Source organism: Rutilus rutilus (genome assembly GCF_951802725.1).
Source record: "Rutilus rutilus genome assembly, chromosome: 7".
In the NCBI taxonomy this organism is placed as follows: domain Eukaryota; kingdom Metazoa; phylum Chordata; class Actinopteri; order Cypriniformes; family Leuciscidae; genus Rutilus; species Rutilus rutilus.
Window position 1 is genome coordinate 14,117,803 of NC_140221.1, and position 27,680 is coordinate 14,145,482.

The window sequence follows — 27,680 nt, forward strand, 5'->3', positions numbered from 1 at the left end:
TTCGATATGCATAAAGTATGCATGCAAAATATCAGCAAGAACTCTTAAAACACAGCTCTGGTGATGCCACTGTATTTTAGGATAAAGTCCTAAACTGCCGATATCATGTTTCTTCACTGTAATGCATAGAAACATGGGAAAATGAGAACCCCCAGTGGAAGCATCCTTAAAAACACACGGAGGCATTACATGCTGGAATGGTTTGATTTATTGACCTCAAAAGAACAGAATACATGGACAACACTTTTAAACGTACATTTAAACCCCCATGTGGTAGAGATAAACAGTAGTGTGTTTCTCATGAGAACACAAGTCATTGCAGTCACATGAAAACAGTACATAAGTTACATTTGCACACTAAATCACAACATATACTGCATCATTTAAAGGCAGAGGTGTGTTACTTCTGAACATGTAATCCTATTTCAGCACAGTCATGTTCTAAACTGTTAATACCAGCATGTGAATTCTGCATCTAGAGGAATATGCTCCTGCGAGACATAAAACCTGAGTATTGAGAAAATGGCAGTTGAGAACCTGATACTTCATGCTTGAGAGTCATGTCTTATTTGCATTTATAATTTCATTGTGATTCACATCCATCGATTTCAGTGAGAAACTTTCAAACTGAAATTGGCCACACATCATTAACCAATGCAAATAGGAATGTGAGTGGAGCAGAAAAGTTCCTCATGCATGAGGAACAAAAACAGAAGTGCTTAGCAAAGTTGTTTACTTTGAACGTGAGGTAAAGCACGTTTCTCAAAAACTCGAGTGATTTCTTATTACTACTTCTAGTGATGACACAGAAACGACGAGACAACCATCCTACAGCAAATGTAATGCAATACAAGTAATCTTCATTGCTTTGTTTAAATCAAATGAAAGCATTTAAAAGTTGTAAACCAACTGGGTTTTAACTATAAGAATCGAATTGTTTTTAAAGACAATAACAAGCTTGATATGTTGGAGTGTTGATAAGAATTCTTTGTCTGCCATCTAGTGTTGGACTTGCCATCAACAGTAAGAAACCAAGATTTCATCATTTGAAAAGTGGCACATGAAAATTCCCAAAGTTTTCATGTAACTCAAATAGATATATCTGCTATGCCTAATGTGCCTGATGTGTAAACAGAAAATATAAAAGAAATTACATAGAATAGAGGCAATTAAATGCTGTTTAATTACATACATTTACATATATCTAATTCGAGTTATGATTATTTTAGGCAGAAACAGCTCTTTGGAAAATGAAAAATCATTAAGACAAAATCAAAAAGTGCTGGTAGAGTAGTAAAGGTCTGTAAATATTGGCTTTATTCCTAAGGCAGCACAATACAAAGCTATTTTTGTACTTTAAAAAGACAGTTAAGGATATAATAATTTAATGTTACAGATACATCCTAACACAATTTGTTCACTTTGTCTTCCAACTATCCCCCACATTTCAGTTGGCCTTGCTTAAAAGGTGCAACAACAAAAGCCTGAAACAGGTAAAACGATCAATTCAAACACATTTCAAATAGTGCAGGTGCTGTTTGCTTTAGAACAAATACAAATATCTCCTCTGAGCAGATGTGAAAACATCATGTATTCTGTTACATGTATTCTGTCTCCACTTCATCTTCATGAATAATACTGACATACAGATCACTGTATTACAATACTGTATTACAATATTAACTCTGTATTACAATACTGTGAACCAGTCATTGGTTTTAACTCTAACTATCTATCGCCCCTCAACTGCAGTCTTGGAGGTCTCAAATGCAGATCCAGCGGAGATTCTGAAAGAAACACAAAGAAAACAACGGTGTCCAAATGAAGGTATATTAAAAATACTTGCTAAATTGAGTTTATTTGGATGAAAGCCTGACTTTTGAGATGGAATTGACTTTTGAGATGAGCAGCGTCACCAGTAATTGAGTTTCATTTATAAACAAATGTTTTCATCATGGCAGCAAATGCTCATTTGTCACCATCAACCTTCATGCATTTCTCTGGAAATCAATAAAACATCTGACATTTTTTATAAGCAGATTTATAAGCATGTCTGATGACTGAAGGAAGAAAACCTTCAAACTTTTCCAGAAACATGAGATATTTGTTTGACAATCTGTGTGCAAAAATCATAGCAAACAGCAGATGTCGCCACATACAAAGATTTTGAGGGCAAGAACTTAAGGAAAAGGAAAGCAGACCCAGCAAGCAAAGCAGACCCAGCCCCTTCTGAATAAAACGAGCACAGCCAATCAAATTGTAGTATTGTTCAAAGCAGTGGGCGGGTGGCTAAGGCAAGGAAAACAGGCAAGACACAAGCTCTTGAACATCCTCAATGATTAAATCACTCTGACCATCCATAAATATTCATACTAGCATTCAGTATAAGAGCTGGGGCTGGTGCTAGCAGTGCACTCACCTGGGTCAGAGGGAAATCCTTTAGAGAGCAATCTCAGGGAGCATCAGAGGGAGTGGGGAGATCGACACACACTGGCTGTCCGTTTGAACGGAGGGGAAGAGTTTTTAAATATTTAGCAACTCAAACGCACTACTTATAAAAGCACCGTATTTTATTAAGCCCATCTCAAAATACTTAAACCGGTATTCAATATATGCACTTAAGGCTCATAATCTTATTGGATTTCTATTATGAAGTGCACAGGTCTAATGTCACATGATAATAATAGGGAAAAAAGGTTGTTGCTTGCACTGCAGTGAAGTCTGATGCAAAATGTTCTACAAAGCTAGTAGTTCACAAAATGATGACAACCAAAGCATTAATGCCAGCCCAACACCAGAGATGTTTGTGTATTTTTTTGTGTAAATTTGAACATGAAATGCACATAAAATTGATAATCGGCTCATTGTCAGTTCAAGCTCAATTTATCTGAATGTATGTGTTTATCATTTAAAATATATGACAGGTCTATTTGTGTTAAAAATAAGACAGTGGGAGTCAGCGAGTCTGTGTACGAAACCTGAAAAATATTATTCAATGCCTATGACATGCCACAATTCATGTTTTTGTGTGTGCTTTGTTGGTTGGTTGAAAAAATAAAAATGCTGTTTAATTGAGCAGTTAAAGTAAATAACATTTACAGTGTTACTGTTCACTAAAACTAAAATTATTAAAAATAATATGTGTTAACTGAAATGGGGTTATAAATAAAATAAAATATAAATATTAAATAAATTTAAATTAAAATCGAAATTAAATATGTTGCCTTGGCAACTAAGTTGAAGTACAAAAATTACTAAAACTGAAACTAAAATAAATTAAAGATAAACTGAAATATATAAAAAAAATCAATAAAGAATTAATAAAAATGACAAAAGCACATAACAAATTACTAAAATGTAAAATAAAATTAAAATTAAAACTGAAAATATAAAATAAAAGCTATTAATTTAAAATGTTAATAAATAGTATAATAGTATATAAATAATATATATATTAACAAAACACTGAACATTCATAAATATCCAACTTTTTAACTGATTCCATTTCTAGTGATAATCAAATAAATATTTAATGACTACAATGCTTCTGTCTAAAGTTCATTCAAATCTGTTGTGATGTGTTGCAATATATTCTAGTCTTTTAAGCTGGTGTGAAATATTCCCACTTAAGAGTTAAAAAACTTGGACTAACTGAGCAGCAAGGCAGCTGCCTTTGATTTAGGACACAGCAGGTTCTTTGTGGGCTGTATCACAGTTTGCAACTACTATACACACAAAAATAGAGTAAATAGATGCAAGAAAGTGTGTAAAAGCAGAGGAGTGAGGGTAATTTTGCATGACTACTGATTTGAGTGTTCATTGGTACAGTTTACTAGTCTCTAAAATGTCAGACATGAATTTCAGTTAGCTAAAATGTCAAATGACTCATTTTTATCTGATTGTGAGATTGTATGATAATTTGACTTCACAATGTAGCAAACTATACCAGTGAACCCAGCCAGCGGCTGTCAGAGTTTGATATTTGAATAGAGGAGAGTTTTGTTAGAGTTGAGAGCCCAGATGGATGGCAGACAGGAGGGCAGTGATGAGTTGATGAGTGACTGTGTACCTGGTGCCCTGGATCTGCTCCAACTCTGAAGCCAGTCTTGTGCTGTGCTCCTGCTCCTCCTGCAGACGTCTGTGCAGTGAGCGAAGCTCCTGCTGAGCTTCCACCTTTATGTCATTGGCGACCACTACTGCTGTCTGGAGGTCTGCCTGGAAACGCCGCCACTCCTCTGTCTCATCCTAAAAGTGCACACACACATGAATTTTTAGTCATGTGGAGCGGAAAGTGTTTTGGCCTTCTCATGAGCTCATGGGGCTGGTCAAGGAAATGTCATTTTCAATCACTGCGACCGATGGGCACTGACATGGTAGACTGCAATACAGCTTGCATTTGCACCTCAAAAAACTGTTCAGATGGAAGATATTTTTCTTGAATTATAGAAACTGACATACACTGTCAAACATGCCTGATTATATTGTAGTTCGTTACAAAAAGAAGAAAGTACAAGAAAAACAGATAAACAATTCCACCTTCATCTGTTTATTCATGGCCTTAATCTGTTTCTCCAGCTCAGCCTTGTTTTCTTCAAGCCTCTTGATCTGATCTGAAAAATAAGGACAAATATTTTTTTTTTTTTAAATATTCACAAAAATTATATATACACTTCTGTTCAAACATTTGTGGTCATTACGGTTTTTTTTTTTTTTTTAAAGAGTTTAATATTTTTTATTCAACAAGTATACATTCAATTTATGATTTAAAGAAGTCACAGTAAATGCATTTATAATGTTACAAAAGATTTCTATTACAAAGAAATGCTGTTCTTTTTAACCTAACACCAAAAAATCCAGAAGAAAATGTATTACAAATGTAAATGTAATGTATTAAGCAGCCCAACTGTTATCAACATTGATAATAATAACTGCATCTTGAGAACCAAATCAGCATATTAGAATGATTTATGAAGGACATTTCAGAAGGATTTCTGAAAATTCAGCTTTGCAATCACAGGAATAAATCATTATATAAATAAAAAAAAATTTAATTGCAGTAATATTTCATAGTTGTACTGTTTTTTTAAAGTTTTTTTTTAAATAATTGCAGTCTTTTTCCAAATAATTGCTGAGACTTTTTCCAAAAACACTTTTGATGGCTTCAGATATCTTGCCATTTTTATCACAGCTTCACTTGATGTCGCCAAGGGATCATTTCAAGGGATAACTAATGTAATAAAAGTTTATTTGGAATAATAAAATGCCACCGATCAAATATAACAAAATAATGAAGCCAAAGGACAAAAGTGAGATCACCTTTCCAAATCAGTTAATAAAAAAAGATGTAGTTTTCTTTTCTTTCTTTTTTATTATTAAAGTCAATTTTATTTGGATTTGGTGTAAACTATGACACGAACATGTACTTTAAAGTTTTGGCTAAAAGCCACAAAGAGTCTTAAAATATAAATACTATTTAGTATATATAACTAAGGGTCATAAAAAGAAGCGATTTGAAGTCATTTAGTTCATTGCAGCTGGACAGGCATGGACTGAGGCTGCAATAAAACTATAATCTGCGCCATGAAATGTCTTCCCTCCTGCTTAAAGAGGAAAAGAGAGGAAGACAGACGAGCTCACAGAGCAGATGAATGATGCAGTTTGGCAAAGATTTAAGATGGCGTATTAAAAAGCTCAGTATCTCAATCTATTCAGGCTGCCAGGTCCAATCAATGTGTTTTACTAATCACAGCAGACTCTAGCCAGTGTGTGTAGGCCAGATTCTGCCAGATGATGCAGTATATTTAGCATTGGCTGAGGGATAGCAGTTAAGCATACACATGACATGACATGACATGACACAGCATAATCCTTTGGCAAGGTGGTACACTGAGAGCCAGAGACAGACAGGGAGACAGATAATGGTCATACTCTCAAGGTCCAGGATGGTCTGATTGGTGTGCAGACTAACTGCCCGTTGCTGCTCCACCTGGTCCTCCAACTCAAAGATGGTTTCTTTCAGGTCCTTGATCCGGTTCTCAGCATCTTTGCACTTCTCCTTTAGAGCGAGCATGTTGGCTTTATGATCTCGTTCCTGTTTCTCCACCTTTTCCAGCAGCTGTTGCCTGTCTGCCTCCGCCTGTACATACAGACACATAAATGCCTCAAAAACACTGTTACTATTTTTTAACACTGTAGTGCAGCTATTCAGGGATCATATATCTTATTTAATAAGGCCCTTCAATGCAATGACGGATGCAATGATTTAACTGTGCCAGCCCTGCACACAGACTGCAGTCTTTGGCCTTTGACTAATCAAATCACAAGTACAGAGTTTATTGGCAAAACCTAACTACAAAACAAAATATTTTTTAAAACACATAATATGGATTTGAAGAACTAAAAACAAGATAATCAGAGCTGAGGTTTTGCGTCATTACTGCCCATCCCAGATTCCCTATTGTATTTGGCCAAATACTCCTCTGATTTGAAGGAATTTTATGCTATTTTAAGACTGTATATGCGCTATATGAAGACTGGAGAAATGGCTGCTGAAAATTCAGCTTTGCCATGACATAAATAAATAACATTTTAAAATATATTAAAATAGAAAAGTTATTTTAAATTGTAATAATATTTATTTCACAATATTACTGTTTTACTGTATTTTTAATCAAATAAATGCATCCTTGGTATGAATGAGAGACTTTTTTCAAACTTTTTAACTGAAGTGTATTTAACTGTAGCATATAAGACAATGTGTTAATGTTAAGACAACAGGTTTTTAATTAATCTTAATTTAATTTAATATATCATATATGTGTGTGTGTGTGTGTGTGTGTGTTATATTCAGAATTCAAGTTTTACAGGTTTCAAGCACAATACACTGGTCTATGCTGACTGAGACTATCTATCAGAGACTAAAACCCTCACTGAGGATGTCACAAAAAGCTATCTTGCATAACAACATTCACAAGATCACTCAAGATCATCCATCCAACAAGATTTTTTAAACAAATTCCTCACCACAGACTGAATAATCACAGTCTTAAAATGTAGTAGTAACAAGTACCTAAATTATCCTCCTAAACTTAACATCTGAAAATGTTTAGATCAGACAACAAAAAACAATATGGCTCCAGTGTTGCATACTAATTAATTGAAAATTAGATCACTATTCTAGCGGTTCATAGGCCAGGCCCATGATTCACTTGACAGCTGGATCACCCTGTATAGAGCAGAACAGCTCTTTCTTCAGAGCCTTGTGCACAGAGAATTGCTCACTCCGTGTGCTCTGAGAAGAGCATGGCATCCTAAAGCTCTGTCTTATGGCAACTCCCTGGATGACATCTGGACTGGTGGTGTATTTGTCTCACTTACAGTGGTTAAGTCATAGAGAAAATCAAAGTTAATTTTGCAATTAGAGGTGCACTGGTTCAAGTGACAGCCATGAGGTGCCAGTGATGTTCCTGTTCTTGTGGGTTTATAATGGTCATGTCTGTATATAATTATATTTTAAAGGATGAGGTACACGCCTAAACTACATGACTATAACATTTACAAGTGCAAACTAGGGAGCAACAAAAGTTTGCCTTTCAATATTTACGTAGACTCTCTAATTTTCTGGTGCTCCGTGCAGAATATGAAAAAGTATATATGCTCTGTGGTTGGATGTAATACAACTGTGGTTATATTTTTTATAGGTTACTGCATTTCTTTTTGACATTAAGAGTGAACTAGAGAGCTGACAGAACACCCAGAGAGGGTAAGTTGTACTTTTAAAATTAATATACCACATAAATTTTCCCCAAAGGGTACACAATAAATTGTCTTGAAGGCAGAAAGGTCTATAAAGCTTTCTATGTTTTCCAAGACTGTTGTCCAAAAATCTATCATTACAAAAATAGGACTCTCAAGAAGCTAAAAAAAAAATGAGCATGTCAAAAATGAGTTATGGTTGATTTGGCACTAATTACCTCTGAGATGATGATAGTCATAATACAAGCCAATTGGACAAAGAATTCATCCATTTCCAACACCAAGACTATTTTCACTACATTATGAACCTAAAATTCCTAAAATGCCTTGAAATGATCTCAAACAGTTTGCAAAAAATATTGACTGTGTGCATCTAAGCCTGTAAAGTGTAAATGATGCAAATCTTCCCAAGAAGCATAGCCAGAGCTTTGGAACTGGTTTATGAAATGTCCTTGAATGAGGAATCTGAGCATTTATGAGATACATAATGAGATATGGGTAATGTGTCTCATCTACATTTTTTTTTTTTTTTGGCTGACAGGAAATGGATGCACAGGACATTCAAAATGCAGTGGAAATGCATTGAGATAACAAGGCCAAGGCGGACCAGAAAAAAATAAATAAATCATGAATATGACACCAACTTAGTGTTCTTGATAAAGTTAAAAGTTAAAACACGACTTCCGGGCGGACGGTTGACCAATATGGCGGATCTTTGGTCTTTGAGCTCCTCAAAGTTGGGTTGTACTTTCCCCTGAAATTCAAGTTGACTGCTTCAGAAATAGACTATTTTGTCTGAAAATATGCCAGGGGGAGGCAGGAAAGGGCCTAGGAGAATGCAAGGAGATAAAGAAAAGCAAAATCTCGAACAAGACGAAGCACATGCGAACACCGATGAAGAGGATGGCGACGGCGAGGCAACAACGCAGACCCTACACGAAACTATGCTAAGTATTAGCAAGCAGATAAGTGGCCTACGGACGGAGCTGAAATCGGATCTGGATGCATTCAAAGCGGACATAAAACAAGAGATGACATCAACCAACAACTAACAGTGACAAAGCAACAGAGTGAAAAACTCGAAGAAGCCCAGAATCGCATAGGGGGGCTTGAGACTTGGTCAGCGGCAGCTAACGACGCGCTCAGACAATCACTAAAGGAGCAAAAGAAGATGATGGACAAGATTAACGATCTGGAATCAAGGGGGAGAAGGAATAATCTGAGAATTTACGGGGTCCACGAAGGAGAAGAGGGCGGCTCCACAATAACCTTCGTTGAAAACCTACTTCGAAGTGAAAAGTTGATCAGCGAGGGTACAGACCCGCAAATACAACGAGCTCATCGCTCCCTTGGCCCCAAACCCACCGCGGATGCCCCCCCACGATCCATTATCGTGAACTTTCTTGAATTTAAGACCAAGGAGACTGTACTGAAAAACGCGTGGCAGAAGAAGATGCTCATACGAGACAAGCCCGTAGCTTTTGACCATGACTATACCGCGGCCGTGGTGCTAAAGGCATCCGCTTTCAATCTCCTTTCACCAACCTTCGAATTCATTGGGACACGGGCCCACGGTTGTACCACACCCCCGGTGGAGGTTGCAAGTGAGATGAGAAATCAGGGAATCGAGGTGGAAGAACCCCAGGATCGCAGAGAACTCGAAACGGCTGTCCTGCTGGATCAGCTGGAGAGTGCATCACCATGGCAACGCGTCCCTCGCCACAGAGACAAGGGAGCTATCAAACGCGTACGCGATCGACTACAGGAGTTTCAACGTATCCCGTCCTAACTTAATTTCAGCATGTCTTACTACAGGTACTTTTCGCTTGTTTATTTTGGGACCAACAACCCACACATAAAACATGTGCTGATTAGACCTACGGTTGTAGTTGACAAAGTTGATTCTATTGTAGGCTTTATGAATATATTTACCCCACTTTGAGGATGACAAGTTTGAGCTGGAATGAGTGAAACTCATTTTGCGTTATCACTAGTTCTGGGAGGGGGCCCTCGCTTCATGCGAGGCTTTCCCCCCTCACTTGATGTTGGGATTATAACCCAGAGTGTATTTCCAGTACCTCATTTTGGAAGTCAGTGTGTTCATATTAAATACTTTTGTGTGTTCATTAGTTCATTTTTGTTGCTTTTTGTTTTGGAGGCTTTGGGAGGAGAAAGAGCTACATTTTATTTTATTATTATCTGATGATACAAAAACTTGAAATAATGTCACTGAATGTAAACGGTCTTGGGAATGCAATCAAAAGAGCAAGGGTAATGACAAAAATAAAGAAAGAAAATAAGCACGTTATCTTTCTGCAGGAAACCCATTTGTCACCACAAGAGCACGAGAAACAAAAAAAATTCGGATACAAGAAAATCTTCCACAGCTCTTGTGTTCATAGTCACAAAAGAGGTGTAGCCATCATCATCTCGAACTTTTTGAAATTTGATATATATAAAGAAATAGAAGACAAAGAGGGGCGCTATGTTGTAGTGAAGGGCAAAGCTGAAAACAGCAAATTGACTTTAGTTTGTATATATGCACCTACAAATAGTGATAGATCCTTTTTTAAAGACTTATTTGATGTGACCTCTCTAGAATCTGAAGGAATTTGTATTTGTGGTGGGTATCTCAATGTAATACTGATTTATAATCTGGACACAACTAGTCAAATCAGAAATAAAAAAGCAATTGGAAATTTTTTAAACACTACCCTTAAAGAAACTGGACTTGTAGATGTATGGAGGCTATACACCCCACACAAAGAGACTATACCCATTACTCTGTCCCGCACTCCGTACACACGCGAATTGATTATTTTCTAATGCAAAAGGAAACATGTTACAGTGTTGGACTGTAAAATTGGAGTCGCTGATATCTCAGATCATAATGCAATTTTCTTAACTATCCAAATAGACTTCACACCCAAAAACTCTGTGTGGCGGCTCAATGTGGGTATTCTCAACAATGAGAAAATTGTGAATGATATTAAGCAAGAAATTGATACATTTCTGAGAGAAAATGATAATGAGGAAGTTGATCCTTTAATTCTATGGGATGCATTGAAGGCTGTGCTGCAGGGAAAGCTAATAGCTATAACTGCACAACCTAAGAGAGTTAGAAAATCCAATGTATGAACAATTGATGAATACTTTGAAAGAGTTAGAACATAAATTTAAGTGTAAAAGAGAATTAAATACACAAAAACAGATAACTGAAGTAAAAACACAAATAGAAGAATTACTTAATCAAGAAGTAGAGAAAAAGGCAAGATACGTCAAGCAAAGTTATTATGAACTTGGTCCCAAGTCAGCAAAGTTACTTGCTCGTAGATTGCGGAAACAACAAACGGATACTGCAATTCACAAAATTAAAAACCCAATATCACAGAAAATTGAAACTAAGCCTGAGGAGATTGAAAAGATTTTTAGAGAATACTATCAAAAACTTTATTCACAAGATGAGACCGTGAACAAGCGGTACATAAGGAATTTCCTTTATTCATTAGATTTACCTAGCATTGGGGAGATACAAAACAAAACAATCACCAAAGAGATTTCACTAGAAGAATTAAATAAGACGCTGGGAAAAATGAAGACTAATAAAACTCCGGGTGGTGATGGGTTTCCTGCGGAGTGGTACAGAAAATTTTGTGACAGACTGAACCCAATTTTATTAAGATCTTTTAACTGGACGATAAAGGAAGGTCGCATACCACCATCTTGGAAAGAGGCCATTGTGTCTTTGATTCCCAAGGAGGGGAAAGATCGAGGCGATTGTGTTAATTACAGACCCACTTCCATTTTGAACGTGGACTATAAATTGTATACTTCAATTATTGCTAAAAGACTGGAATCATTTGTTACAGAATTGATTGATGAGAACCAGAGCGGGTTCATTCCATGTAGACAAACACAGGATAATATTAGAAGAACTTTACACATACTCAGAAAAATCAACAGAGATAAATCAAGTGCAGCTCTTATAAGCCTGGATGCTGAAAAGGCATTCGATAGGGTGGGGTGGGAATTCCTGTACCAGACGCTGGAAAGATTTGGATTTAATCAAGATTCAATAAAAATTATTAGGGCAATTTACCAACAGGCTACCGCCAGAATCAAAGTGAATGGGTCTCTAACAGATCGTTTCTATTTGAGCAGAGGAACGAGGCAGGGCTGTTGTTTAAGCCCTACCCTCTTTGCTCTTTATATTGAACCACTGGCACAGGCGATTAGACAAGAGGAGGGATTAAAGGGTATCACTATGGGACAAATGGAGCACAAAATAGGACTATTTGCTGACGACGTTATGCTATACTTGCAGGACTTGGACACTTCTCTCCCTAAACTTTTGGAGGTAATTGAACAGTTTCATGTTTGCTCTGGTTATAAACTAAATATCACAAAAACTCAAATTATTCACTTTAATTACTCTCCAGGAGAAGAAATTAAAAATAAATTAAATGTAAATTGGAAAACAAAAACACTGAAATATTTGGGTGTAAACATAACAAAAAACCCTGAGCTACTATATAAAGCAAACTATAATCCAATAAATGATAACATAAAAAAAGATTTGGAGAGGTGGTCGACCTACCCGCTAGATTTTAGTAGCGGAATAAATGTAATAAAAATAAATATTCTGCCAATACCACTTCAACAATTTGCACAATGGGATAAAATGGTGTCAAGGTTCATATGGGGAGGAAAACGCCCCAGAATATGTCTCTCTACTTTGCATCTGCCAAAAGAGAAAGGTGGAATGGCTTTGCCAAACTTAAAACTGTACTTTCAAGCTGCACAACTACGACCTTTGTGCCTTTGGTGTGATAACTCTTATATTGCACGATGGAAAGATATTGAGACTTATGCACCAGATTATAATGTTCAAACCCTGATGGGAGAGGAAGGCCTAGATGACATTCTAAGTAAGGTTCTGAATCCTATAGTTACATTTTCCCTTGGGATATGGTTCTCTCTGATTAAGCAATTGAAACTTAAAAATGATCAAAAAATACTGAGATGGATCGCACTGGATAACAGATTTAAGCCGGCTATTTATGACAGTACTTTTAAAGATTGGATGAGTAGGGGTCTGACAGCTTTCTGCATAGCTATCAAAAATAACAAGATGAAGAGTTTTCAGGAGCTAAAGGATAGTTTTGATCTAAATAACCATGATCTATTTAGATACTTACAACTGAGAGAACAGCTTCTTCTACTGCAAAGAAATTAAGGGAATTTCTTCTGACGTGGTAAACCCTCTTATTGAAATAATGTGTGGCGCTTATCAACAAAAGACTAATAAGATTGTGTCTAAACTCTATCGGCGTCTGATGGAGAACTTGAAAAACACTACACTCTATGTAAAAACAAAATGGGAGTGTGAATTAAAGGTTGTCCTCACAGAGGATGAATGGTATCAAACATGTTGTCTACTCCAGACCTCCACCAACTCCCAACAGTGGAGAGAATTTAATTGAAAGTGTTTTATGAGGTTTTTCATCACTCCTTATTTGAAGATTAAACAACTTGGGATACCTCAGGACTGTTGGAGGGACTGTGGTAGTAGGGACGCAAACCACGCCCACATCTTCTGGACATGTCCTAAAATTCAACCATTTTGGACTATCGTTAACAATACATTACAGAAGGTGTTGGGATACAATATCCCAAAGGAATGTAAAGTTATGTTTCTCGGAAACATCACAGAAAGTGTGCGGAAGGAGGACCTTTATTTATCCAAGATTTTATTATCTGCGGCCCGAAAGGCTATTACTAGACTCAAATCGAACATCCCAGATCAACAGCAATGGACAAGTTTAATTCAAAGCATTTTTATAATGGAAAAATTAACCTACACTATAAGGTTAAATCATCATTTAAGGAAAAATGGAGAAAATGGACACATTTTCTGGCCCTAGAGTCTGCATAACTGTTCTTCCCAATACAATTGTACACTGAGTGTTAATTTTGTGAGATTCTACTGATTGGGTTTCTGGTAAACTTGCGCAAAAGATGGTAGAAATATTGTATATGTAAGGTTTATTGATCAGTGATTCCGATGATCACAATTTATTTTATTTCTTTTGTATCAATTGTATTAGATGCCTCCTCCTTAGCTTCCTTTGATTTTGTTCAATGTATGTTACCTTTTTTGTTGTCGTTGTCATAAAATTCCAATAAAAATGAAAGAAATAAAAAAAAAGTTAAAACAAAATGCCACAAGGTGCTGGAACTGTCGGTTTGTGTATACCAGAGCTGTCCACCTTTCAGCAGAGTTTAGCTCCATCCCTAATTATACACACCTGAATCATCTAATCAATGTCTGTGTCCGAAATCACCTCTATACCCTAATATAGTCAAGTCAAGTCACCTTTATTTATATAGCGCTTAATACAATACAGATTGTTTCAAAGCAGCTTTGCAGTTATAACAGGAAAATGATTCAATTATGCAAATGATACAAGTCTTTTAGCAGACTATATTAGTGAAGTAATGTAGGCAATAGTGAATGAAGGCGTAGGAGGCAATTTCTGATACAGCTGTCTTCAGGATCACTACAAGCTTCCAGGCAGGTGTGTTGGAGCTAAATTCTGCAAGAAGGTGGCCCTCCGGGAACAGGATTGGATATCCGTGGTGTATAACAGGGATGAGCATTTCAAGCAAAAATAATATTCGAAGATCGCTGGGTTTTATTAGATTATTATTCGAAAATCAGACAAGATTTTGACCACTTAATTAAGTTTTGTTCTGTAGAAAGCCTTTCTTTAAAGTGAATTTCGTTTAGTATAAATTGTATCTTAATTTTAATCAATGTTTCATCAACCAATTGCCTGGATTTAATAAATAAGATATAAAATATAGCAGACAATATAATCAGGACACGGAGGCGCCTCACAAATGAACCAAAACTCAGTGTATAAGCTACTTGCCTCAAAGACCTGAGAAATATATATATAGAAAGCTTGAAATGTCTACTTTTAAACAAAACAACTGAAAACGAAAAGAAATGGGCTACTCTCTGCTTATGTAGGCTAATTCGTACGAAGTGTGCATTTCTCTCTAAAGGCACTTTCACTACTGCGAAGATGGCGAGTCAGCATCATCAACTTCATCTTTGCAGCCGACACTGACACAGAAAACACTAGTTTATTAAAGGGTCATGAAACGCTAAACCAAATTTTCTGATATTTTAACAGAGGTATGTGTGTTGAACACCATTGAAGACTACGTTAGCATCTGTTAGATTTAATAGTAGAGGGAAAATGGTTAAATTTTTGTTTTTTCCGCTATTTTCATCTTTCGGGTTTAAAATCTTCATCGTGTCCACGTCACAGCAACATAGTACGTTGATGACTCATCTGTGTCTCATAATTATTCATGACTGAGTTTTCTTTTCCAATGAGAAGACACTTGCTCTTAATTATTCATGACACCACGTGGAACTTTCCAATGACAGACATGTCAAACTGTGATATCGCGTAGTAGATGAGACAGGCAATCATGGGACGCGCGTTTGTTTTTGTGGTGCAAAAGTTCCAGTGCATCTTTCCCCGCGATGCTGCCCGGGCTAGACTCTGGCTGTGGGCGGTTGGTTGGCCATCAACCACGGACACATCTAAACTATGTGTGTGTAGCAACCATTCAACTGGAGAATGGTGGACTTCGACCTTGCGAGTGATGCGGTCCCGAGGACTTTTCTATCGCTTCAGAGGTGTGTTTGTGTGTGTGTGTGTGTGTGTGTGTGTGTGTCTAAAATGTAACCCTGACCGTTTTACTTGCCTTTTGTTAAATAATCACTCGTTATTAAAATTGAGATATTTCGATAATACCTCAATTGTATGGAACGTATGCTCAATTTGTGCAAATTTCTATGTAACTGTCCATCTTTATTATGTGGGTTTAGGGGGCGAGTAGAGGCTATGTACGGAACTTTTTTTTTTAAAGGTGCTATAAGCGATCTCGGTTGGCGTAACCCTTTTGTTGATGTTTGAATTATTATCAAACAAAACGGAGGCTAGCTAGACCCTCCCTCCTCCTCATCCGCGCACTAACCCCCGAACCCCACCCCCACATCATTCTTGTCGGTTATTGGCTGGAACAGTTTGTTATGTTTCGTGGTGCGGGTCGCTCTGTTTGTTGCTCAGTTTGTTTTTGCTGCAGTTTGTGGAGCGTGGGCTGTCTGCAGAGACCGTGTTTTTTTACATTGTGTTCAGGGGACAGGCAGCTAGCGGATAGTGAGGAGATGTTTGCGGTATGTGAAAAAGCCTAAAAAACGCGTGAGATCGCTTATAGCACCTTTAAGCGGAATTTTTTTTATTTTCAAATATATGCATTTATAGTGTGTAGGCTATATAAACAAATATATATTTTATAATGACATAATTATACGTATACATGTACATTTATATGTTTTAAATACAGTTATGATTACTGTAGGCTAATATACAGTGGGTACGGAAAGTATTCAGACCCCCTTAAATTTGTCTCTCTTTATTATATTGCAGCCATTTGCTAAAATCATTTAAGTTAATTTTTTTTCCACATTATTGTACACACAGCACCCCATATTGACAGAAAAACACAGAATTGTTGACATTTTTGCACATTTATTAAAAAAGAAAAACTGAAATATCACATGGTCCTAAGTATTCAGACCCTTTGCTCAGTATTTAGTAGAAGCACCCTTTTGAACTAATACAGCCATGAGTCTTTTTGGGAAAGATGCAACAAGTTTTTCACACCTGGATTTGGGTATCCTCTGCCATTCCTCCTTGCAGATCCTCTCCAGTTCTGTCAGGTTGGATGGTAAACGTTGGTGAACAGCCATTTTCAGGTCTCCCCAGAGATGCTCAATTGGGTTTAAGTCAGGGCTCTGGCTGGGCCATTCAAGAACAGTCACGGAGTTGTTGTGAAGCCACTCCTTCGTTATTTTAGCTGTGTGCTTAGGGTCATTGTCTTGTTGGAAGGTGAACCTTCGGCCCAGTCTGAGGTCCAGAGCACTCTGGAGAAGGTTTTCGTCCAGGATATCCCTGTACTTGGCCGCATTCATCTTTCCCTCGATTGCAACCAGTCGTCCTGTCCCTGCAGCTGAAAAACACCCCCACAACATGATGCTGCCACCACCATGCTTCACTGTTGAGACTGTATTGGACAGGTGATGAGCAGTGCCTGGTTTTCTACACACATACCGCTTAGAATTAAGGCCAAAAAGTTCTATCTTGGTCTCATCAGACCAGAGAATCTTATGTATCACCATCTTGGAGTCCTTCAGGTGTGCTTTCATGTGTCTTGCACTGAGGAGAGGCTTCCGTCGGGCCACTCTGCCATAAAGCCCCGACTGGTGGATGGCTGCAGTGATGGTTGACTTACTACAACTTTCTCCCATCTCCCGACTGCATCTCTGGAGCTCAGCCACAGTGATCTTTGGGTTCTTCTTTACCTCTCTCACCAAGGCTCTTCTCCCCCGATAGCTCAGTTTGGCCGGACGGCCAGCTCTAGGAAGGGTTCTGGTCGTCCCAAACATCTTCCATTTAAGGATTATGGAGGCCACTGTGCTCTTAGGAACCTTAAGTGCAGCAGACATTTTTTTGTAACCATGGCCAGATCTGTTCCCAATTCTGTCTCTGAGCTCTTCAGGCAGTTCCTTTGACCTCATGATTCTCATTTGCTCTGACATGCACTGTGAGCTGTAAGGTCTTATATAGACAGGTGTGTGGCTTTCCTAATCAAGTCCAATCAGTATAATCAAACACAGCTGGACTCAAATGAAGGTGTAGAACCATCTCAAGGATGATCAGAAGAAATGGACAGCACCTGAGTTAAATATATGAGTGTCACAGCAAAGGGTCTGAATACTTAGGACCATGTGATATTTCAGTTTTTCTTTTTTAATAAATGTGCAAAAATGTCAACAATTCTGTGTTTTTCTGTCAATATGGGGTGCTGTGTGTACAATAATGAGGAAAAAAATGAACTTAAATGATTTTAGCAAATGGCTGCAATATAACAAAGAGTGAAAAATTTAAGGGGGTCTGAATACTTTCCGTACCCACTGTATGTAGCAGTGCATTCAGTTACTTTTGAAAAGACAAAAATAAGGTGTCAGTGTATTTCATTAGACTTTAACTTTGTCAGCTATAAAAAAAATCTAGCATTTTCCTCACGGTTTACCACTGATTTTTAGTGACAGTCGATATGCATGGACCACTGGCGATCGATGACAGTTCCCTGCCGTGCCATACCACACCCACTCCCCTCCCTTCTTCTCACAGCCACCACGCCCAATTAAGTTGCATTTTTCAAAAAAAAATTGAGCTAGACTTGGGCTGAAAGAGGGGGGTTTCATGACCATTTAATAAACAATTAAAATGTCTCATGCATAATCATTACTTTTGCCAGTTCTTTGTGGCAAGCTTTATGCGTGCTAGGCAATATATTACGACAGTAACCTATTGTTTAGTATTCTCTCCCATATATATTTAAGTTAGGGCTGGGCGATAAATCGGTTTTATCGATTAACTCGAATGTGTAGTTTACTCGAATGCACTTGTTTGAATGAAAATCGGTTTTCTCTTTAACATCCCCTCTGGGCTCCCGTAGTTCCGAACGAGCTCAGCATTTGCCATAGAGATACACAAACAACATGGCAAATGAACAAGACCGCGGCAGCACAAGCACACCTGCCAAAATGTACAAAATCGATATAAATTGTAAATCAGAATTTTTGTGAAAAATCTTGGATTTTTTTTTTTAGGCCATATCGCCCTAAATTAGCTTATCACTAATTTAGGTAATTAAATTAATATAAATATGCGATTAGACTAACGGCTTAAATGAACTACTACTAGTCAACTAGAAAAAAAACTTTAGTCGTGCACGGGCAGCCCTACTTATTTCACATATTTTCTAACCAGATGTCACAAAGGGCATTCTGAGCAAGCGAAGCGTAATCTTCATAAAGGCGTTCTCCGCTCTGGAGGAAATATTACCACTCTGATCACATGCTCTGGTGTGAGACAATGTGTATCTTCTTCTGTTGTCTGAGAGTTGATTGACATCTTTAAATGTGTTACTGGCATCGCCACCCTCTGGTTACATGAACGTGTCACCACTGCATTAGAACCGAAAACATGGGGATTTTTTAAAAGACAACAACAACCTATTCGATATTCTATGATAAAATCAACTAATTGAATATTCGAAAATCATGACTCATCCCTAGTGTATACTATATGATCACCTGTATTCATAGGACATTTTACAATTTGCATTACAAATTTTGTTACCTTACAGTTGTAGTTGCAACTGTGGACTTACAAGCATTACCAAATTAAATAAACAAATAACTGGCCACTTTATTTTTAATTGTGTGATACCTGCAACTTTACATTATAAATTACCAGTGCTGTTCTATCTCTTATCTAGCGCACCCTGAGCACACTCCATTTTACTGCGTACCTGCTGCAGCTCTTGTCGTAGCTCCGTGCAACTCAGCTCCAGCTTGTCTCTATCTTCATGCGCCGCTTTGAGCAGACTTTGCAACTCTGTGTTGTCACTGGCGCTCTGCACCGCCTTCAACTCCGCTACCTTCTGCCTCTCCACCTCAACCTGCGCCTTCAGACTGACATTCTCCACTCTCAAAGCCTCCGTGGCTAGCCGCTGTTCCTCGGTTTTCCTCACCGCCTCATCTCTAGCAACCTTCTCGCTATCCAGATGCCCTTGAAGAAGCTCTAATTCTTCACTTAAGCCCTTAACAGCAATTTGTGCCTCCTGATTCTCCTTTTCCAAAGCTCTAAGACTCCCTGTGAGCTGCTGCTGGATGTCAACCAGCTTCTCTCTTTCGAAGCGGGAGCTCTCCACTTGCTCAGCCAAACGCTGTTCAAGCTCTGCAACCCGAGAGGCACGTGAAGCCTCAGCTTCTTGACTTTGAGCTTGTTCTCTGAGCCTCTGGAGAAGGGACTCGTTCTGTTGCGCCAAGAGTTCTACACGCTCCCTTTGCTGCTGTAGGGAAGTCTGTAAGAGGCCCTTCTCCTCCGCCAGACGCTCATTTTCAGCTGTTAGCTCCTGGACAACCTGTTGCTGGTCAGCCAGCTCCTGTAGAGTGGCCTGTAGTTCTTCGGCTAAACTGTGGTGACTCTCTTCCATCTTCTGGATGCGGTCTGTCAGGGACTCCACAGAGAGCTCCTTCACCACACCACTGGGCACCACACTCTTAATGCTGCTACTGATTGAGTCTGAAAGCGAGGGAATATTCTCAAACTCTGAGGAGTCTGAGGAGGGTAAAGGAGAGCCTTTGATGTCACTACCAGATGAGACAGAAGTTTTAAGGTGGCTTCCACTTACAGCATCTGAAGTGGTGCTATCTGGTAAAACTCCATTAACTGAATGCTTGCTGGAGCTGGTGAGCAGTGTTGTAGTGCTCTCTAATGTAATAAGCTTCTGCTTCAAAGCCTGATTTTCTTCCCGCAAGGTGGCCAACTCACGCTGAAAACGTCCATTCTTCTCCCTTAGTTCCCCTACGAGCACCTGGATATCGCCAGGCTGTGCCGGTGTCTTTTCTATCTCTGAATTCCCCTCTGGTGTACCAGCCTCTGATGATGAATCCTTCCCTTTATGTCGTTGGAGCTCCGTCCGTAACTTACTGATCTCAAACTCTTTGGTTTTGGCCTCAGCCAGAAGCTCCCTCACCTGACTCTCCAGCAGGGTCTTATCCAAAACAACAGACTCTGCTTTGGTCTTGACAGAGCCACGAGAATGCTTGGCCAGCGCGGACAGGCTGGAGGTGCTGGCACTGCTGACCATCTTTTTGGCTGTAGAGCTTTTCTGCTGGTCACGCAATGAGAGACGTTCTCTGGAGATGCTTTGCGGGATCTCACGAGGAGCTGGGATCCCTGACTTTTTGGTTGACTGGACACCTGGGTAGAGAGGAAATAATGATGTTTTGTTAGTGTTGGATATCTTAGTCATAGTATATGCTGTATAGTATAGTCATACTGTACAAAACTGTTTGAGAAATACGACCAACCAAAACCATTCCTCTGGGCAACTATATTTATTTTTTAACCTAATAAATGATATTATAAAAATGAATGATGTTTTCATATAAATTAAACAGCAATATGCTGAAACAACTAAAACAACAACATTGTTGTGGTTAACCAGCTCCTGTCCACCAGACCAGAGATATTTGACAATGTGACCATTTTTCTCATTCCATTGTACAGACTGGCGTATCTGTGTGAGAGATCGTTCATTTAGAGTGATGACAGGACAAAATGTGTTTTGTCTCGTCACATTCAAATGGCCACCAGGCACTGCTTCACTGCACTATAGCCACAGTAAAAACAAGAACACTGGCATCTGAGTGGCACCAGAGTGGGTGTGGGTGATGTATATCCCCTCTTTATACTGTTTGTTGTTAATTATTCTTTGGCAGGGCAGGCTGGTGAAATGATTTTGTGGGTTTTGGAATAATCAGCAAATATACCAACACAAAAAATGCTGGACTGGGGCTTGTTGAAGCTGATGCCTTTATTGTTTCAAATCGACAGTGTTTTTAAAGAAATCACTGTTTTAGAGATCTCATAGAACTAACATGAAGTGAGCTAAATCAGTCGCTGTAAAAAATATTTTAATGATTGAATACTTTAATGGTTGTGATTTGATGATTTTTTTTATATTTTTTTATATACTGTATATATATATATATATATATATATATATATATATATATATAATTTCTAGGCAAAGAACAGCACAATTAGCACAGCTCTGTAAAAAATGTTTGCTCAGGTAAAAATTGCTTCATTTAGTTCGTCTAAATTAGCTGCTTGTTTTCAAAAATATGATTTGAGTTACATCAACTGTTTGTGAATGTTTTAAAGATCAAAGTGCACGACGTTATTGTCATTAAAGTTATTGTCTCCTAAAATAATTGACTTTGAACTGCCGAAACGAATCTTATTTCCGTAACATACCTACATTGTTTTGTAACAAATGTGCATAAAATTTTAGCCTATGGCCTTCACTGGCTGACCACAAACAAATCTACTTTGACCCGCCCTGTGCATCAAAAGGATAAGGACTCAATAAGGAGGATAAGGAAAAACCGAGGCTATCCGTACTGTTTGTATCACTGTGTATACAAGTGCTGAGGAAGCCTCCAGAGCGGAAATTCAGATACGGCAATAGGCGCACTGTAAGCTGTACCCTAGCAGTGTGGTGGTAAGTTCTACATGTGCAAGAAGCACTCAAATTTCTTTCAGAAAATTTAATAATCTAATTTAAAGAGCCATGACATCATCTTCACTTAGCCACACTGGTTGTTTAGCTGCAGTAATAGTGTTTTTTGAATAAAAAATAGCAATAGAAAATAGAAAATTATAATACAATATCAATCTATGAAACTGTTTACGTTTTAGTGCTGTGGTAAGATGAAGCATTGAATAGGAAATGTGATGGTACAGTTAAGGCTGGAAAAGCCAGATGATTGATTTTAAAGAAAGCAGCTCCCTCTCTCTCATATAGCTCTAAGAAGATTGTTTTGAGTGACTAGATAGAGTTATTCTTATTCAGATTAATGTATTTAAGTTTCCCTTTCCTATCTAAGAGCTGAAAGTGAATGAAACACTCCACTGAGATGTGCTGGGACCAGAGATGCTATAAATCTATAATCAACCACTCTCTCTCTCTCACACACACACACACACACACACACACACACACACACACACACACACACACACACACACACACACACACACACATCCAAAGACAGAACCAGGACGCACACTCCTGCATTATACATTACCATTTTCATCTTCAGCAAAATCTAATTTCTCAGAATTGCTTTAAAACGTTTAAGAATTGCTTCTTATAGAATAAGAACATTTTAGATGTAGCTTATGACTCGCACATATTATAGATGTGGGGAAAAATAAATAAAAAATCAGTCATTCATTGCAAATGAAAAACCTTTTCATTTGGTTCTAAGCAGTTCAACCTTAGGCAAGGCAACCTTATATATGTCTGCTGCATAACGAAAGAATGAGATTAGAGATTTTCCATTAGTCTGACTAATGCTTGGGCAGTGCCATTTCTACACAATCTCATCTTACTACACTGCATGAATCACCCTTTACTGAATTCAACTATTCCATCCTCGCTGACCTCCCCCATGTCAGGGAACATGCCAAGAATGCACACAATAGCCATGTTTCAGTCAAGAACGCATAGTACGAGCTGCAACTTGGGAACTAAGTTCACTCAAGCAGTTAAATAGAGCAAAAAAAAAAAAAAAAGCAGAATTATGCAAGCAATTGATTAATGACTGACCACACAAAAGAACCTTAATTTGTGTGCAGGACAAGCTCTTTCTTACTCCAAATGTATGTGTGTTTGGCTGCCCTCATGCTTGAATGACTATGAAAACTTTCTATTTTTAGCCTTTGGAAGGGAAGAGGGAAAGAAGAAAAACAAAAAGAGAGACAGAGAAAGCAAGATAGAGATGGTGTGGGACTGAAAATGTAAACATCAAGCTAATGCATTCGCAAAACAGACTAATTGTGCGATGAAAGAGCCAACAATGAAGGCTTGAGAAAAAACTAACAGAAAGAGAGAGTCCTTACTAAAAAGCAGCACTTCAGCTTTGTGTATATATAAATAATACTTAGTGCTGCTGGTCTTACACTAGACTGCTGTCATACATTTAGATAGATATTTAGATATTTAAATATTTAATCCATTCTGTTATTTGTATATTTATTTATATTCTGTTTACAGAATTTTTGTACAAACATTTACACTGCATTGAAACTGTAAAAACTGTGGCCTATGCAAAAGAAATTTCGTTCTGTATTGAGAATGAGGACATACTCATAGGTAGCTTGCTGTCACGTGACGAATTGAGCCCGTCCACCATTTTGGGAGGATACGCTATCGGTTGCCAGAGCAATACAGAGACGGAGCAGGAAAGACGGCTCGAGGAATTATAATAGAAATTACGAGAAAATTAAGAAGAAATGGAGAAGAATGTGGAAAAAGAAAAGGGTCCTTACAGGGAGAAACTTACTACCAATGCCAAACAAAAATGATTTTTTTTTTTACTTTTAAATTTTAAAATACGAAAAAACTGTAACACATGGTTCCTACGGTTTCCATGACAATCGTGTGAGACACTGGAGCAGTTTTTTTACACAGCAGTGTTTTCCAGGCATTCTAAAATAGTGCAACAACCTCCTCTACTACCAATACAAACAATGAACGGTGCTGGCGGGTATCCTCCCAAAATGGCGGAAAGGGGAGGATGACGCGGTCTCTGAGGGCGGGGGCGCTGTGGCGTGACGACATCTCCTCATTCTCAATACACTTGCTGTATACTGAATGACAATAAAGTCTGTCAAGTCAAGTCAAGTCAAGTCAAGTGTAGAAGATCAGACTGTGGAAGATATGCATGTCTGAGTCATCTGTCCATCCTTAATCTTGAAAACCAAAAGACAAGGTCTGTATTGTCCTACTGCCACTAAGCAGAGACTGTTATTGGTACATGGTAAATAAAATAGGACACTTTATTCAGAGACAAATTTATTCAACATCACAACGAATGGGAGTTTGGTTTCTATATAGCCAGTAATTAATTCACTCTAATTTGAGTTGGTTTAGTGCATTAACATGACTGAAAGAAAGAGCTCAGTGTTGGCTGAGCTGCAGCTAATATAATCATCTAAGAATTATGTTGTTTTCTTATACATGAAAGCATGGGGTAAGGCCAAAAAGAGAAGCCAATGAAAGCCAAAATCAACAGCTCAGACTACAATAATATAACCATTAACAACTATTGTTATGCAAAATGGGAATGTTTCCTCTTAGCATGAAACAGCATTACCAAATAACATTTTACTTGTAAAAAACATTTTCAGTCAAAATTAAATATGTTTCACTGCATTATGTGGACAGTGCATTTAATCATCCGCTGGTAATTGTGGATAAAGTTTAGAATTAAAGAAATAATCATCACAAGACTGGACATCTTTGATGAAGTGCATCATGAAATGACCCTGGAGTAATTAACTGCAAAGGGTTGACAGATGAGTAAGCAAAGTCTTGGGCAGTCAGCTGACATGGCATTAGGTATCAGCAATAAAATTATGTATTTGTAAGATGGGTAAAGAATCCTTATAAACTCATGTTTAATGCCTAATAAAAAACCTTCAGCCTCAGGGATGGACTAATGTTTTCCAAGCAAGTTTACTGTATGTAGTAGCAAGAACCTAAAAACAATTCCTGGTTCTCTGGCACATCTTCCTATTGTCCAGCTATTAAATGAGATGGGCATATTGTAGCTGGTTGTAAACATGGAAATGTAGCCAGGGAGTAATGCTGACATTCCACTCCACATCCTGCATGCAGTGGAAAATGGAATCAATGACTTTCCATGTGCGTCAGAACAATGACACACTTTGGCCATCCTGAATAGTGAGAGTATCCGTGGAAACAGAAGCGAAAGTCTTTTATGATTCTCATATCACTATGCCAGTCAGGGGGACACAAAAATCGAAGTAGTCTGAGAAAGTGTCCAAAGAACTTTAAAATCAAACCAACCATTTGAATGAAAGTGTGGTTATAAAGAATTGCCTGATGAATAGAAAGATACATTTAAATATTTAAAGTGATCAAACAATGTGTTAAAGTGAATGGGCCCTATTTTAACGATCTGAAATGCAAGTATCAAACGCGGAACGCAAGTAACTTTGTGGACAGATCTCGGGCACTGTTGCTATTATACCGGCGGGATAAATGACTCTTTCGCCCGACGGAAATCTAAAATGGGTTGGTCTGAATAGCTACATTACTCATAGGTGTGGTTTGGGCGTAACGTGCAATAAACCAATCAGAGCGTCATCTCATATTCCCTTTAAAAGCAGGCGCGCTTGTTCCATGGCGGATTGCTATTATATATGGTGGAATTGCCAGGCGCACGCCAGGAGCGGTTCACAGCCGAGGAGACAGACGTTCTCGTCAGGGCGTAAAAGACAGAAGTGACATTGTGTGGGGAGAGACCCACAGGTTTGATCCGTCATTACTACAATTAGCCTGAATAATTTGGGTAAATGTGTAAGCTAGACTTATGCCTATGTTTTCACATCTTCATGGACACCACAATGATTTCCCTTGTGTGGTAATATTTTTCCTTGTAATTATGTATGGTTTGCAAAAATGGGAACTGCTGCGTCTGTGTAGATGAGAGAAGCAAAATGTATGCGTGTTGTGCACACTCTACATTATGGCCAAGCATGCGCCCTTAAAATAGCATCAGAATAACACGGCACTGACTTTAGACTAGGTTTTTCCTGGTCTGTGGCGGAACTGTTTTCTGAAACTGCAAAATAGCACTAGGGAACGTTTACGCCGGAACACACCTCCTCTTTTCGCTCAACCGCCCCCGGGAGCTTCAGTGTGTCATTCTTTGTGCTAGGGCTGGGCGATTTATCGCATGACATTGTTAGGCGCATCTCGTCAGTAAAGCAGGTTCCTTGATTAGTAGTAAATCGCCATCACTGCTTTCAGATGGAGCGGCATTTACAACACAGAGCCGTAGTTAACTGACAAGCTGAGCCATATCGCATTAATTATCGCGGACGTAGCAGGACGCAGCAGGTGATGGCGATTTACTACTAATCAAGGAACCGGCTTTACTGACGAGATGCGCCTAACAATGTCATGCGATATATCGCCCAGCCCTACTTTGTGCCACAGATTACTTAAAGTGCCCCTATTATGGATTTTTGAAAATGACCTTTCATGTAGTGTGTAACATAGCTCTAAGTGACCTGCAAAGTTTTAAATCTGAAAGTGCACCGTATATAAAGGTATTGTCTTTCAAAAGTAAGAGTCGACTCTAAATCAATGAAATGAATCGTTTTTCAAACGAGTCATAAGCCGTTTCGTTGTGACGTCAAGAAGAAACGTTAGCATATTGCCCGTCCACTTATTGTGCGCACACACCAGGGAAAACTTGAAACTCAAACACTGCAGCTGATTCCTGTGGATACTGGACAGCATCATGTCAATAAGATGCTGTACTCTACAATATGAAGGTAAAGCCAGTTTTTTTTCACTGCCCAAGGAGGAGCATGTGAAGAATCAGTGGTTAAAATTCATCTTTACCATGATATCACAGCAGTATAATCCTAAACTTTTGCTGAGTTCCCTTTATTTTACTGACGACTGTTTCTCAAATCTCGGAGTTCAAAGCAGGATTCGCACACCGCTTGCTCTTAAACTATGGTGTTGAAAATACTTAGTTTTGAGTTTTATATTGTGTTGGTCTCCTGCTATCACTGTTATGTTGATGATACGCAGCTCTATATTTCTTCACACCCTGACAAAACGTACCAATTCACAAAATTAACATAAAGATTCTAATTATTGGACAAAAAACTTCCTCATGTAATAACCTAGAATTGTCTAACACTTGATGGCTGCTCTGTCAAGTCCTCGTCGTCGGTTAGGAACCTGGGTGTGCTCTTTGATACCAATCTTTCATTTGAAAGTCACGTGTCTAGTATCTGTAAAACAAATTTTTTTCATCTTAAAAATATATCTAAATTACGTCATATGCTCTCAAAGAAAAATGCAGAACAATTAGTTAATGCGTTCATGACATCAAGGCTAGATTATTGTAATGCTATTATGGGTGGTTGCACTGCACGCTTAAAGCTACAATATGCAATAATTTTTTGCCGCTAGAGGGCGCTACATTCCAAACAACCACAACGGCGTAGCTTGATGACGATGTGAAGGAGCGTGGAATGATGGGAACTGTCGTTTTAAACTCCACCGTGGATGTAAATCAGTCAGACGGGAATCGAAAAATCATGTTCATGGATGAGGCTAAGTTCTTTTTTTATAATGACATGCTT

General features: G+C 38.3%; 1 protein-coding gene across 10 annotated transcripts in view; it reads right to left on the bottom strand.

Moving 5' to 3' along the window:
- The window catches only part of specc1 (sperm antigen with calponin homology and coiled-coil domains 1), a 229,498-nt gene that overhangs the window by 72,274 nt on the left and 129,544 nt on the right, over nt 1-27,680 (bottom strand). For all 10 annotated transcript variants that reach the window (XM_084412874.1, XM_084412869.1, XM_084412875.1 and 7 more), the window contains 4 exons: nt 19,219-20,675; nt 5,929-6,136; nt 4,537-4,610; nt 4,070-4,245 (listed from right to left, as the gene is read on the bottom strand). In XM_084412874.1, coding sequence (XP_084269000.1) covers nt 4,070-4,245; nt 4,537-4,610; nt 5,929-6,136; nt 19,219-20,675 — 1,915 coding nt within the window. The remainder of the gene's footprint in view (nt 1-4,069; nt 4,246-4,536; nt 4,611-5,928; nt 6,137-19,218; nt 20,676-27,680) is intronic.